This window comes from Pseudochaenichthys georgianus, chromosome 12 (assembly GCF_902827115.2).
Source record: "Pseudochaenichthys georgianus chromosome 12, fPseGeo1.2, whole genome shotgun sequence".
NCBI classification, from domain to species: Eukaryota; Metazoa; Chordata; class Actinopteri; order Perciformes; family Channichthyidae; genus Pseudochaenichthys; species Pseudochaenichthys georgianus.
This window is the reverse complement of record NC_047514.1, coordinates 12,133,509-12,150,218: the sequence shown is the minus strand read 5'-3', so window position 1 is coordinate 12,150,218 and position 16,710 is coordinate 12,133,509. Positions and strand designations below refer to the sequence as shown.

Sequence of the window (16,710 nt, the reverse complement as noted above, 5' to 3'; positions counted from 1 at the left end):
TTGGTAGATACCAGAATACATGACACAATCAATCTTTGTAATACATTTATGTTCTCTGGTTTAAATAATCATACCAGTATTTAAACAATGTATGCTTGTCACTTGGAATCCTGGTAAGCTTCCAGCATGGTATATTTAATTATTAAACATAAGCTGGTGATAGATGGATGCTGGTGACCAGCCCAGCATACCAGCATACTATGCAGGTCTATGATGTTTTTTTTAGCTGGCCAGGATGGCTGGTTTAGTTGGTTTAGCTGGTGCACCAGCTAAACCAGCTAAACCGGCCAGCTGTGTCCAAAACCCCTCTAAACCAGCCAACCATTCCAGACTAATATCTACAGGCTGCTCAGGCTGGTCAATTGGTCTATGCTGTTCTTTTTCGCAGAGTAATGGCAAAATAAACTGTTTGAGGCCCCTAAGTAACTGCTCCATTATCTGTATCATATCGGATCAGAGACACACGTTCACTAAGCCGAAAAACTATATCCGGTCACACAGATCTGCTATTTTAAAATAAAGTCAACACATATCGACCTTAAATATAGTCTATATTAAGAACGAGAAAAGTTTTAACATATCGTTTTTTGTAAACATTTGACAAATGTGCGAGAGTGATGACGTCAGAGCACACTGGCCCAATTTAACCCCTGGTTATGTGTACAGCCAAGTCAAAGGTTGGGCAGAACTTATCTTTGCTGAAGAAGTAACATAAGGACATGCGGGGGAACCACAAAACAAACAAGTTACACGTCAATGCCTTATTTGGGCAGAAATTAGGGTATAAGAAAGAGGAAGAGGCAACAAGAAAGATGTATTGCCTTTGATTCAGACATTTTACAAACAGGCTAAGACAACATATTGTTAAGATGGAGAAAGCAATGATTCTGGTTTCTGTGCTGCTGCTGGGATGGACCTGGACCCTCCAGGGTGTCCCTGTTGATATGGATCAGGTGAGTGGCTTAACTTAACATCTGTCCTTAGAGGATTTTCAATCATTCTTTCTTTTCTTTTTTAACTGTCCCTTGAGGTTTGGCTTTTTTGTTTTATGTTGATACATATCATCAGTGAAATAACATATTGTGATGCTGCAAACCATATTGGAAAACGAGTTTGAGGCAATCTTGAACCAGGTTCCACTGAATGTTATGTTTTTCATCTATAAGAGTTTTTAAATGTCTTGTCTGGCTAAGTCTGTCTGTGGCTGTGATGCAGGTGGATCGCCGGAGGGCGCCGGAGGGCGCCGGAGGGCGCGCAGGATGGGGCCGGAGGGCGCGCTGGATGGGGCCGGAGGGCGCGCTGGATGGGGGAGGGCGTTCTCTCAATAATACTCGAAATACTCAATAATATCTTTATTTTTCAAGGTTATGCACGCAAGATATATATTCTTGTTAAACAATATATACTTAGCCTCTTGGTATCGTCAATTGATGAATGAACTCTGAATATATAAGCTTAGGTGTTTCATTGTGTTTTGTCATATAGGCCTATTCCCAAAACACTGCTGTTTTTGGGGCTGTTTTGGGTGTTTCGACGGACTGCTGGAAGAGACCACTGGAGACCCCCCAAACAAAAATCAAAGGTCCGTCCGTTTTTTTTTACATATAATTGTAAAGCAATACATGATTGTCACTAAAAGCCTTGTCTCTACATTACAATAAAATATAAAAAATAATAGATTAATAAGGGCAAAGAGGCGGAGCCGAGGCGGGACCTGCTGCCTCCGAACTGGAAGTAAACAGAGCTAGCTCAGGCTAAGAAGCTAAGCTAACACGAAATACATGCATACCAAGTTACTGCTAACAGTGTAATTCCCCTATATAAACATTACATTCATAATCAAATGAGACAATCTGCAAGAGAATTAGCTATATTTTGTTATTCTTAATGCTTGTCATTCACACGTTGAGAAAAGACGGACTCCACCGCCCGGACCTAACGGAGCCGCAGTGGGCTAGCTCCGGGACGCCGGCTGGAGCTAGCCCCCTGCGGCTCCGTTAGCTCCGGCGGCCACCACTGGGATAATTGGGTCCCCTATTAACATTTGCTCCCGTTTAGCATTATGGGCGTCATAGCCATAGACTATAAAAGTATTACCCAAGGCTGAATCATAAACTAAAATGTATATGTATGCATAAAGGTTTACGTCCTTAGCTGGCTAATAAGTAACAAACTAAGGCTAAGCTACCAAGCACACAAACACCTGCGAACGGGGTTAACATATATAATATTATCATTTTAGAACTACTTGGAAGTTCTGTTAGTACATTCAAGCGCACAGCACGACATTTTAATTGTCTGGTATTTGTAACAATATTCCCTAAAAGGCACAATCACCACGAACACGGCTAAAGCTAAAGGGTCAAGTACAGTACTATGACTAACTAACGTTGTAGCCTCTATGGTTGTAGCCAGAGCCATATAATAGAAGAGTTATGACATCTCCGTTCACTCCAATGGACCACTTTTTTACAGCAATGGCGGATCGTGGAGCCTCTCAATCGTTCCCCGGAAGTTAGCGCCAAGGCTAGTAGAGCTGTAGAGTTGCAGCATAATAGACCGTTCGTGACGGACTTTTAAAGGTAAGAAGAAGTTTAAAGATTTATATTGCGGATATTATCAGTACATCTTATTCAAATTAACATGTGTATTAAAGGATGTCAGTGGATTATCCCTAAATTAGTAGATTTAGGGAACGTTTACAGATAACAGATCAAGCTAGGATACCGAAGCAAGTTAGCAACACACGTTGAACAGCCTTTCAATTGTAAATTCCGTTCTCTTAATGTCATTTGGTCCAACGTTGTTGAATTATAGAAGAGGGTTTTCTAAACGGGATTGTATGCGGGGGTGGAGGGAGTTAAATATTAGATAAATATAACTTTGGTGCGTGTAAGAGTGAGTGTTTTTAGCAGAGCCATATTGTGTCCTTGTGATTATGTTGATTATTACCTGTCTGTATAATGTTGCAGTATAATGTTGTCTGTATAATTTTGAAACTCCACATCAGAATGTCCTATTCTTTTCTGGGTGAGTAGATGGGGTGTCCTTCTATCACCCTGCAGTGAGATGAGTCTTGCATCAGGGAGAGATTTCGTTTTATTCTTATCTAAACACAGGGCTGATAGCTCATATATGGGATTTCAAAGGTCTTTTATTTTGAAACTCCACATCAGAATGTCCTGATTTTTTCTGGGTGAGTAGATGGGGTGTCCTTCTATCACCCTGCAGTGAGATGAGTCTTGGATCAGGGAGAGATTGTGTTTTATTCTTATCTAAACACAGGGCTGATAGCTCATATATGAGATTTCAATATGAGATTTCAAAGGACTTTTATTTTGAAACTCCTTACATTTTACATTTACTCGTGGTAGTTATACGTAGTTTGTTTTAAATAATTATTGATCACATTATATAGTACATATTTCTTAATTTAATATGTGTGGTTTGTTTTTATAGGTGCTTTTGTTATTGACCGAGTAAGCGCTGGGATTTTACCGTAATGCTTCTAATATTCGCGCACCCCAATATCACGTGCGGGCTGGCTTGACTGTGTTTTCCCAAGTGGAGGCTGGCTTGACCGCAGTGACTATACTGTATGTGTGATCTCCTTTTACATCTCGTTGTGTCATTTGAGTTTATTTGCTGTGTGTAGATTCAAGGGTTTTGGTTATCTTGTCAATTTGTTTGGTTATCCAGGCACAGCTGTGTGTGACTCCCTCGGGTACACTGGTATGTGTTTTCCTAATGTAGAGAGCATTGATTAATTAATAAACTACACACTGAGTCTAGATCCTAACCAAATCCTTTTTTATTGTTGATCAAATGTTTTTCAAAAATGTATTCATACACATTTAGAAAAATACAATGTACAATCACAACCAGTACAACACACATTACAAAAAATACAGAAAAAACAAACAATAACAACAATCAGACAAAACTATGGAAAAATAACCCCTCCCACCCCCATATCCGGACCAAGAGCTGCAACGAGCCGTTTAGTGGAGAGAGTGAATACACATACTTTACAGAGATGCTGTATGCGAAACCAATGTGAGTTTGGAAAGTTGCACAGTATAAATCTATTCTAGTAGACCTCAACAATGGAATTCTGATCAGTGGAAATGGCCATGACATGGGACCTTTAAAGTCTACAGCACATTAGAGTAGACAACCCTGTCTCCTAAAAATTGCGTTCCCACAGAACTAAACTGCATTCTCAATTACGTTTAGCTAGAAACGTATTTTCTCCCACGTTACGTTTCTTATGAACGTATCTTAAATACGTTTATTTTCTACATATCTTCTAGAAACATATTTTCTCCCACATCACATTTCTTATGAACGTATCTTAAATACGTTTATTTTCTACATATCTTTGCCATTTATTGTCTTGCTTATAATAATGATAATAGTCATTTATAAATATCATTTTAGAGCACACATTTGAAATCAGTAGGCGAGGCCGTAATTTCGCCAGCTGTTACTCTCATGAGCGAGACAGAAAATAATAGTTTTAACATGCCAAAAAGCTGCTGTGTCGTTTATTGCACCTCAAACATTAAAACAAATCCAGAGTTACGTGTTTCTGTACTTCCTCTAAGAAGAAAGGACAGTAACAGAAGATTTCTGTGACTTCAGGCTTGATCGCCGTTCAAATGACTGCGTTGGTTTCCCCAAAAGGGGGCGGGGCTGTAAAGTGACGTAGATTTACTCTCATATATTATTCAAAACCATTCTATTTATTCTAACGTAAATTACATGCCAGTGTTTTATCTTTTTATTTATTTGTTTTTATTTTAAATCGTATAATGTCAGACTTTTTTTCCCGTCTGTGAGGAAAAGAAATGGGGCTTAGAGCCTCAAAATACTGAAATCTGTATTTTTGAAAATCTTTTTTTCCTTCTAATTTGTTATTCTTTTCTAAGTAACACACTGTTATTTACTCAACAATAACACACAATTATCCTTGTTTTTATTTATTCGTTTCATTCTATAATCTTGGGCTTTTTAGCATGCTTTCTAGCCATAAATAAAGTCACCGGAAACAGACGTATAGGCCTATAAGGGACATTTCGAACGATACACACCACCAGCGCCATATAGATAGATTATATATTAGATTATATGGCTCTGCACAACACAAACCCACTGAACAGATTACCCAAAATCCTCAGCTTGAAGCTCGTTGATTGGATGTTTTAGCCGCAATGCATGTTGGGATATGATGTTAATGTGATGTGTTATCCGAAATCATTTAAAAAAAATAAAATAATACTTTATTTCGAGTGTTCTTGCTTTTCTCTTTGGAAGTCATCACATAACGGCATTGTAATACACGGTTCGGCTGCATTAAATATTACACATCTGCCGTAGTTCTTTATTTATAGAGCCCTGATGAGAAGACTTCTGGACAAACTTGAAGAACTGCCGCCAAAACTGAATGTGTGACGTGGATCATAAATATATCAACAATTAAACAAACATCTTGCATTTCTTTTCACAAAATACGTCTCCTTGCAGTATCAATAATAATTTGGCTGACTTATATATTTGATCCAATTGGTAGATAGGTTATATTTACACCATAACGGTACACAGTTTAGAGAAAAGGACTTGTAGTTTTTAAAGATACTGATTTTCTTTGAATATAAGAATGTAAATACTGAGTTGAGAGAATAGTCAGGGGATTTGGGTGATGGGAGACACATCTATGGAATCACAATTTCAATAGCATACCATTAAATGACGGATATACCTTTCTGTCTGTGATGTTTTACAAATCAGATATTAATGTGTAGAAGTAAAACATGAGAAATAGTATACAGTAGCAATATCCTCTAAAATTATGTAAAAACATGAATAAAACTAGTAAACTACACATCTTCAGATGTTATACATACATAAGTGTCCTACATAATACAAAGTTATTATTAGTATGCAGTGTGTACCTTGTGTGCACCGCCTAGTGGTTAAAGCACGTTATTGAATTATTTTTGTTGAATAATGTTATAAAATATTAAGAGTACATACTTTCAGGGGAAAGTAGAAGGTCAATGATAGAAATATAGAATATAAAAAATCAAGAAGATACTGTAAGTGATCTCTACAATAAAACAGTTTAGTGCTGGATGTACAAATATATTAATATGAGGATGTGCAAAACAGACAAACTAATTAACCTTTATTAACACATTAAAGAATACTTTAGGTTAAGGTCTTCTTTCAAATAAGAAAAAAGCTTTGGGTTATCTATCTACAGATAAATATTAAGCCTGACAAAGTACTTAACATCTAATATATTTATTTCCTGCAATGTTAACTATGTTGAAGCACTTTTAACTGATATTATACACATTAATTATACTCTTATGTATGTAGATAGTATAAGAAATGTGCAGAATTTGACAGTTTAATGGTGGAGGTATACACACATATTGATAGATTGTAATGCACTGTTGAGGAACCTGTGACCCAAGTTGTTCATTCATTGCATAACTACACCGTAGTTGTGTATATGATATGTCAATAAACCTTAGAAAATCTTGAAAGGGATGTGCAAAATAGCAATTATATACAGTTTTTAATTAACTATTAGTAGAGAATAACGAGTAATGAATATACTTTATAAAGATCTGCAGATAAATGTCTAGTCTTCTCAAGTGCCAAATATCTCTCCTGATTGTTGGCACTTGTCCTTTCCCTGAATTTTACTCAGGTGTAACTAAAGTCTGCTTTAAGGGTTGTTTATATTTCACATCATTAATCAGAATCTGCAAAGTAACTAAAATAAATGTAGTGGAGTAAAAATACCAGGTTAACTTCTGAATTGTAGTGGAGTAGAATTACAAAGTAACAATGAGCTGTCATGTGATTGGCTTAGAATTGAGGAGACATCTGATTGGCTATAGATAGAAATAATTACAAGTACGAATCGGCTGACCGTCAGGGGAGTCTCAAAAAACCCACACACGAATGCACAGCGATCCGTGCACAGAAAGCTGTTTGTGTTTGCAGGTTCAGGAGTTTTAAACGGAAAACAAATATGTGAGGATCAAAAATACACATGTAAAACTTTTTTCTGTATTTGGATTTTATTTACATGTATATGAAACGGAATACATTTGTGTGTGCATTGAAAACACCGGAAATACAAGTTTGAATCCTTTTGCGGATCATGAAATACAAGTGTGAATCCTTCTGTGCGCATGTGTGTATTAAGAGACTGTTCTGAGCCATAAATAAACGACACAGCTGCTTTTTGGCATGTTAAAACTATTATGTTCTGTCTCGCTCATGAGAGTAACAGCTGGCGAAATTACAGCCTCGCCTACTGATTTCAAATGTATGCTCTAAAATGATATTTATAAATGACTATCATCATTATTATAAGAAAGACAATAAATGGCAAAGATATGTAGAAAATAAACGTATTTAAGATACGTTCATAAGAAACGTAACGTGGGAGAAAATATGTTTCTAGAAGATATGTAGGAAATAAACGTATTTGAGATACGTTCATAAGAAACGTAGCGTGGGAGAAAATATGTTTCTAGAAGATATGTAGAAAATAAACGTATTTGAGATACGTTCATAACGAACGTAACGTGGGAGAAAATACGTTTCTAGCTAAACGTAATTGAGAATATAGTTTAGTTCTGAGGGAACGTAATTTTTAGGAGACAGGGTTGCATTGGAATATGCGTATTTGAAATAATACGTAGTATTTTTTTATAAATAAATCAATAGGGAAGAGTTAGCTCTGTCGCCAGTTGTTTACTGGTTCACCAGTTTTCACCCCAAATAAGTAGGCTTCTGTACACCAGTGCTGAAATAAGTTCTCAGATCCTTTAAAAAAGTAAAAGGGGCTACGGGTGGGGGGAATATTTCATCTTTTAATTATTGTTACCATCAATTTGTAAAAGACACATCACAAACGTTTGTTTTTTTTCTCAAAAATGTAATCCATTAATATGATTTTGTTATTTGAATTAAGTCCTTCAAGATGTACATTTAGCCAGCCTTTCTTTTGCAAAAGAAAGAAGAAAGAGTTGTGATACACAAATCGGAAGGCCTATGTTTTTGTGGACTTTTCATTTTGTAGGTCTTGTGAAAAAAGCCTAAATATTTCCATTGACCAGAGGATGGCAGTAGTGCACTTTCAGCCTGCAAAGACAGCTTCCGCTGAAAACAAGCAGTAGAGTAGAGCAATAACTTCCAAAGGGTTACCTCAGAGACATATATTATATATATATACAATAACTGTATTGATCACAAACACTTTCATATGGTAATTTAATCACATTACACCGTTCCATATTATCAGTTTCTGCCCAACAGTGGAAGTTATATTATAGCAGACCTCCAATAAAAACAATGGATGACTGTTAGTTGTTTCTTGTTTGTTACTGTTATCTGCTGAGGTAGTGCTTCTTTGCTTTTTGAACAAATCTAAAATTATTTCCCAGCTCCTTATTTCAGATAGACGGTATGGTACAGTCAAGTTAAGTTATTTGTATTCATATAGCCCTATATCACAGAAAGGACTTTTTGAAAGACTCGTTACTCCTAATGTTTGATGTGTGGTGTTGTGTCCCAGTAATCAGATCAAGTAGTATATAACATGTTCTCATTCTGTATGTGTTTTATATATTCTGATATTCGAGTATTTTCACGTAAATATTTTAGGTTTACAATATTTACTGTCAGTAGCAGCAGATGTATACAGTTGTACAGTTTCATGTTTTATTGCAGCTACAATTAAGAACACGTTGCTTCCTGCTTCCACTCATCAAACACACACGATTGAGGAAAGTTTACCATTACTCACTTTTTCACGGTTAACTTTTTTGACATTGATGTTTAAACATATGAAACCCTACTTGTGAAGGACACATTTGTTTTTTGGTTTGTTTCATGAAGCAGGACCATTCCAAAACAGCAAACAGCACAAGTAAAATATTAAACTTTAATATTGTTATACAGACAGTCAAAACGCTGAGACAGATAACATTCACACAGTGTTTAACACTTGGCAGCTGCAGACTAAATTGGTGTGTGTTTTCAAAGCAACATGGGACAATTAATCAGAGCCATTTTGTGTCATCCTCATCTTCTGCAGTGTGACATACACTTTGCCTTATCTTCAAAGTTGTTCAGGTTGCCCAGACACCCTCCATAGATGAAGATCTCACAGGTCATTGAAGAGGGGTTGTAGAAGTACCTTTCCATGTATGCCTCACAAGGACCTGTTTCTGGTGCTTTTTTACAGACCTCTGCAGGGAGAGAGAGAACAGGAAGGGGAAGACAACATTAGTTAGTATTTTAACATCAGATTCAGGATCTCTAATGTACTACCATACAGCACTCAGTTAGCCTCACTGCACATCAAGTGTACCGGGGTAAGTACACTAATCTATTACCGATTGCATTGAACAAGGTTATATTGGGCATACTTGAAACAGGATTGAAGTCTTCCACGTGTGCAGGATCCACAGTCGTATTCACAGGTTTCTCCACCTGTTTCCGAGCCAAACAGTCAGACAAGACATTTGAAAACTTTTATACAAATATTCCACTAAACATTCAATTCAACATGTTTCAAGATAAGGGTAAACATGAACTAAATGTTTGCACAGCAGATCATTAATATAAAGAACCAACAGCCATACAATATTCCACAGAAATGTACATGTAACCAACATAATGTTTAGTAAGAGGTCAGCCAGTCACCTCATCCTCATCAACGTCTGCCTGGATGGTCCACGTGCACCCCAGCAGCAGCAGTAGCACAGAAAACACAATCGGTTTTTTCTCCATCATGTCTGTCTGTATGTCCAGCTGTCTCTTCTAGAATTGATGGAAATATAGCCCCCTTGTATTCTTATTCTCCTTATTGTAAGGTTTTAGCGCTAGGATCCTGTTAGCTGTTGTGTTTGTCTATCTGTCTTATGAGGTTAATTACTCTACACTCTCTCTCCAGGTGTCGGCACTTCCTGTCCGTGTGGCACCTGCTAGACTGATTGTTGTTCCCGCCCCTGATTGTGTCCACCTGTGCCCCATTACCTAATGTGTATATAGTCCTTCTCTCTCTTTGTGTTGTGTTGGTTCATCTTGTGTTGTCGTTATATCCATGCCTGTTTGCCAGAGATCTATGTTACATTACCCAGTAGGAGAGTAGAGCCTAGAAGTAATTATTGATGGCTTTGGTTTCTTTACAATAAAGAATATTACCAAGCAACGGAATCGAGCATCTGAGTTCTTACCAGCCCATCGTATCACTTATTTCAGCAGGCAGTGCATTGACCAATGACTACCCTGCTTAGACCAGTTTAAGATGGTTGCTGGTTTTAGCTGGTGTTAGGCTGGTTTAGTTGGTTTACCAGGCTGGACAAGCTTGCCAGGCTTGTCATGCTGGTTCAAGACCAGCCTGGCCAGCTAAACCAGCATAGAACCGCTCTGACAGCTCTGTCTACTGGGAAAAGCGCTAAAAGTCAACACTTTCACCCAGTCTGAGAGTAAAAGCTTTCTTGAAGGTTCGTTTTGCTTTCTTACAACGTTACGTTAACATTAACTTAACCTTAATTTTGTTAGGAGGCTATTGTTACTTCCCTAGCTCTAATTGTAAAACACATCTTAATTGTAAAACACATCTTAACATCCATAGTAGTTGACATCCTCGTGGATTCATCTTCTTATTACAGACACATGCATTTCCTAACTATTGGACTACCTATGCTGTAAAATGTATTATCTCTTTGATTTACACACGGCATCTATTGTTCGTCTGTCCGTCCTGGGAGAGGGATCCCTCCTCTGTTGCTCTCCCTGAGGTTTCTCCCATTTGTTCCCTCTAAACTGTGGGTTTTTCTCCGGAAGTTTTTCCTTGTACGATGTGAGGGTCTAAGGATAGAGGGTGTCGTTTTTTCTCATACTGATATTCTGAACAATCTGTGCTGTTGTATTAGCTGTAAAGTGTCTCTACTGTAGGCTATTTTTATTATATTTACAGCACTTTGGCTCGACCAAAAATCGTTTATAAATGTGCTATATAAATAAAACTTGATTTGATTTGATCCATCAGCAATCAATAAAACAAATCATCCAACACAAAATAGAAGAATTCTGGACCTATTCTATTTCTTTTTATACAACAACATCTATTGGGACTGCTCATTGATGTCATCAAGAGCCATTGAGTCTACCTTTTGTAGTCGGTCTCTTTTTTTTTGTTATCGTTTATTCAGCAGGGACAATGCACATTAATGAACACTTAAAACAAGAAAATGCAAATAGTGTAAATATGCCGGATTTTAGCTTGGAGCTCATTTCCATCCGCATAAAACATTTAAGAACATGACAATTATACACATAGCAAAGACAAATACATGATATGCAAAAAGTGCAAAAGATCAAGAGCAGCACAAACAAGTATTTATGACATGGTAATACAATATAGCAGCAACGACATATAAAGTGCAAAGTCAACACATATCGACCTTATATATAAATAATGATCCGATTCATTTGATATTGATTGTCTGCCAATACCGAATCCTGATCCGATTCTTCTATTTCCCAGATGATACAGCTGCACTGTGTACATTAGCTCTATTTGTTTTTGCCATTGTAATTCACCATAAGCAATTGTTGACTGTAACGTCTATGCCAACCAACTGTAATTTGTAATGTATTTTACCATACTTTAACGGTCAAGTTCTGGCAACCCCAGCAGCCCAAATGTTAACGTAAATGTCAAGTTTTCTTTTTGCAGTGTACTTATATCTGTACATTTCTTTTCAGTTTTCTTCAAAAAAGGCTGGACGCTACACAACGGGAAACATTATGGACATGAACACAAGTAAAAACAAAAAACACTTTCTTTGTTGCCTTTTTCTTATCATATGTGTTACTGTTTTTGTAACCATTTAAATATTGAATTATATTTATTACTTTTATTTTAAATCAAATGCACCTGTTTTAGATCATATATGTATTTGTTGATGTATAGGTTGATTCGCAGGTTGGTTGTTATTTGTATAATTATTGTATTGTTACTGTGTATTTTATTACATTAACTAGCTATTTATTGCTATTTATTCAATTAAAAATACTGTTATGAACACTTTACAATGTCTTTATTTTGGTAGATACCAGAATACATGACACAATCAGTCTTTGTAATACATTTATGTTATCTGGTTTGAATAATCAAATCAAATCAAGTTTTATTTATATAGCACATTTATAAACGATTTTTGGTCGAGCCAAAGTGCTGTACATATAATAAAAATAGCCTACAGTAGAGACACTTTACAGCAAATACAACAGCACAGATTGTTCAGAATATCAGTATGAGAAAAACGACACCCTCTATCCTTAGATAATAAACCCTTGAATAATCACCAGTATTTAAACAATGTATGCTGGTCACTTGGAATCCTGGTAAGCTTCCAGCATGGTATATTTGATTAAACATAAGCTGGTGATAGATGGATGCTGGTGACCAGCCCAGCATACCAGCATACTATGCTGGTCTATGCTGTTTTTTTTAGCTGGCCAGGATGGCTGGTTTAGCTGGTGGCCGGTTAAAGTGTCCAAAACCCCTCTAAACCAGCCATCCTTTCCAGACTAATATCTACTGGCTGCTCAGGCTGGTCAATTGGTCTATGTGTGTTTTATATATATTCTGATATTTGAGCATTTTCACGTTTACATTATTTACTGTCAGTAGCAGCAGATGTATACAGTTGTAAAGTTTCATGTTTTATTGCAGCTACAATTAAGAACACGTTGCTTCCTGCTTCCACTCATCACACACACACGATTGAGGAAAGTTTACCGTTACTCACTTTTTCACGGTTGACTTTTTTGACATTGATGTTTATTCATGTGTTTAAACATATGAAGCCCTACTTGTGAAGGACACATTTGTTATTTGGTTTGTTTCATGAAGCAGGACCATTCTTGACCATTTTTAAAAAATGGTCTTTTGATAGGCTGCCACACTGGTTCTTTATAGCAATGCCAAATATGTTCATTGATTCAGGCCGTTCCCTGATTAAATAATATTTTGTAAAGCATTTTAATGCTGTTACTGATCCAGGTTAAATAAATAAATATACTTAAAAAACAGAAAACAGCACAAGTAAAATGTTAAACTTTATTATCGTGATACAGACAGTCAAAACGCTGAGACAGATAACATTCACACAGTGTTTAACACTTGGCAGCTGCAGTCTAAATTGGTGTGTGTTTTCAAAGCAACATTGGACAATTAATCAGACCCATTTTTTGTATCATCCTCATCTTCTGCAGTGTGACAGCTCTCCATACACTTTGCCTTATCTTCAAAGTTGTTCAGGTTGCCCCCACACCCACCATAGGAGAAGATCTCACAGGTCATTGAGGAGGGGTTGTAGAAGTACCTTTCAATGATTAACAATGGCCGACAAGGCCCGTGTTCTGGTGCTTTTTTACAGTCCTTTGCAGGGAGAGAGAGAACACGAAGGGGAAGACAACATTTGTTAGTACTTTAACATCAGATTCAGGATCTCTAATGTACTACCATACAGCACTCAGTTAGCCTCACTGCACATCAAGTGTACCGGGGTAAATAAACTAATCTATTACCTATTGCATTGAACAAGGTTATATTGGGCATACTTGAAAAGGGATTGAAGTTTTCCACGTGTGCAGGATCCACAGTCGTATTCATAGGTTTCTCCACCTGTTTCCGAGCCAAAGACAGTCAGACAAGACATTTGAAAACTTTTATACAAATATTCCACTAAACATTCAATTCAACATGTTTCAAGATAAGGGTAAAACACGTTCTAAATGTTTGCACAGCAGATCATTAATATAAAGAACCAACAGCCATACAATATTCCACAGAAATGTACATGTAACCAACATAATGTTTAGTAAGAGGTCAGCCAGTCACCTCATCCTCATCAACGTCTGCCTGGATGGTCCACGTGCACCCCAGCAGCAGCAGTAGCACAGCAAACACAATCGTTTTTTTCTCCATAATGTCTGTCTTTATGTCCAGCTGTCTCTTCTAGAATTGATGGAAATATAGCCCCCTTGTATTCTTATTCTCCTTATTGTAAGGTTTTAGCGCTAGGATCCTGTTAGCTGTTGTGTTTGTCTATCTGTCTTATGAGGTTAATTACTCTACTCTCTCTCTCCAGGTGTCGGCACTTCCTGTCCGTGTGGCACCTGCTAGACTGATTGTTGTTCCCGCCCCTGATTGTGTCCACCTGTGCCCCATTACCAAATGTGTATATAGTCCTTCTCTCCCTTTGTCTTGTGTTGGTTCATCTTGTGTTGTCGTTATATCTATGCCTGTTTGCCAGAGATCTATGTTACATTACCCAGTAGGAGAGTAGAGCCTAGAAGTAATTATTGATGGCTTTGGTTTCTTTACAATAAAGAATATTACCAAGCAACGGAATCGAGCATCTGAGTTCTTACCAGCCCATCGTATCACTTATTTCAGCAGGCAGTGCATTGACCAATGACTACCCTGCTTAGACCAGCTTAAGATGGTTGCTGGTTTTAGCTGGTGTTAGGCTGGTTTAGTTGGTTTACCAGGCTGGACAAGCTTGCCAGGCTTGTCATGCTGGTTCAAGACCAGCCTGGCCAGCTAAACCAGCATAGAACAGCTCTGACAGCTCTGTCTACTGGGAAAAGCGCTAAAAGTCAACACTTTCACCCAGTCTGAGAGTAAAAGCTTTCTTGAAGGTTCGTTTTGCTTTCTTACAACGTTACGTTAACATTAACTTAACCTTAATTTTGTTAGGAGGCTATTGTTACTTCCCTAGCTCTAATTGTAAAACACATCTTAATTGTAAAACACATCTTAACATCCATAGTAGTTGACATCCTCGTGGATTCATCTTCTTATTACAGACACATGCATTTCCTAACTATTGGACTACCTATGCTGTAAAATGTATTATCTCTTCGATTTACACACGGCATCTATTGTTCGTCTGTCCGTCCTGGGAGAGGGATCCCTCCTCTGTTGCTCTCCCTGAGGTTTCTCCCATTTGTTCCCTCTAAACTGTGGGTTTTTCTCCGGAAGTTTTTCCTTGTACGATGTGAGGGTCTAAGGACAGAGGGTGTCGTTTTTTCTCATACTGATATTCTGAACAATCTGTGCTGTTGTATTAGCTGTAAAGTGTCTCTACTGTAGGATATTTTTATTATATTTACAGCACTTTGGCTCGACCAAAAATCGTTTATAAATGTGCTATATAAATAAAACTTGATTTGATTTGATCCATCAGCAATCAATAAAACAAATCATCCAACACAAAATAGAAGAATTCTGGACCTATTCTATTTCTTTTTATACAACAACATCTATTGGGACTGCTCATTGATGTCATCAAGAGCCATTGAGTCTACCTTTTGTAGTCGGTCTCTTTTTTTTTGTTATCGTTTATTCAGCAGGGACAATGCACATTAATGAACACTTAAAACAAGAAAATGCAAATAGTGTAAATATGCCGGATTTTAGCTTGGAGCTCATTTCCATCCGCATAAAACATTTAAGAACATGACAATTATACACATAGCAAAGACAAATACATGATATGCAAAAAGTGCAAAAGATCAAGAGCAGCACAAACAAGTATTTATGACATGGTAATACAATATAGCAGCAACGACATATAAAGTGCAAAGTCAACACATATCGACCTTATATATAAATAATGATCCGATTCATTTGATATTGATTGTCTGCCAATACCGAATCCTGATCCGATTCTTCTATTTCCCAGATGATACAGCTGCACTGTGTACATTAGCTCTATTTGTTTTTGCCATTGTAATTCACCATAAGCAATTGTTGACTGTAACGTCTATGCCAACCAACTGTAATTTGTAATGTATTTTACCATACTTTAACGGTCAAGTTCTGGCAACCCCAGCAGCCCAAATGTTAACGTAAATGTCAAGTTTTCTTTTTGCAGTGTACTTATATCTGTACATTTCTTTTCAGTTTTCTTCAAAAAAGGCTGGACGCTACACAACGGGAAACATTATGGACATGAACACAAGGAAAAACAAAAAACACTTTCTTTGTTGCCTTTTTCTTATCATATGTGTTACTGTTTTTGTAACCATTTAAATATTGAATTATATTTATTACTTTTATTTTAAATCAAATGCACCTGTTTTAGATCATATATGTATTTGTTGATGTATAGGTTGATTCGCAGGTTGGTTGTTATTTGTATAATTATTGTATTGTTACTGTGTATTTTATTACATTAACTAGCTATTTATTGCTATTTATTCAATTAAAAATACTGTTATGAACACTTTACAATGTCTTTATTTTGGTAGATACCAGAATACATGACACAATCAGTCTTTGTAATACATTTATGTTATCTGGTTTGAATAATCAAATCAAATCAAGTTTTATTTATATAGCACATTTATAAACGATTTTTGGTCGAGCCAAAGTGCTGTACATATAATAAAAATAGCCTACAGTAGAGACACTTTACAGCAAATACAACAGCACAGATTGTTCAGAATATCAGTATGAGAAAAAACGACACCCTCTATCCTTAGATAATAAACCCTTGAATAATCACCAGTATTTAAACAATGTATGCTGGTCACTTGGAATCCTGGTAAGCTTCCAGCATGGTATATTTGATTAAACATAAGCTGGTGATAGAT

General features: G+C 36.8%; 1 protein-coding gene and 1 long non-coding RNA gene across 2 annotated transcripts; both read right to left on the bottom strand.

The window, feature by feature from the left end:
• Positions 1-8,957: 8,957 nt before the first annotated feature.
• On the bottom strand, positions 8,958-10,031 carry LOC117456619 (kunitz-type serine protease inhibitor PPTI-like). The gene is made up of 3 exons (XM_034096553.2): positions 9,736-10,031; positions 9,459-9,522; positions 8,958-9,278 (listed from the first exon to the last, which is right to left on the bottom strand). The coding sequence occupies exons 1-3, from the start codon at positions 9,823-9,825 to the stop codon at positions 9,112-9,114; spliced, it is 321 nt and encodes a 106-aa protein (XP_033952444.1). The 5' UTR covers positions 9,826-10,031; the 3' UTR covers positions 8,958-9,111.
• Positions 10,032-13,397: 3,366 nt separating this feature from the next.
• Positions 13,398-14,218, bottom strand: LOC117456618 (uncharacterized). The gene is made up of 3 exons (XR_011644187.1): positions 13,949-14,218; positions 13,669-13,732; positions 13,398-13,486 (listed from the first exon to the last, which is right to left on the bottom strand). It is a non-coding gene; the product is annotated as an uncharacterized lncRNA (long non-coding RNA).
• Positions 14,219-16,710: the final 2,492 nt, after the last annotated feature.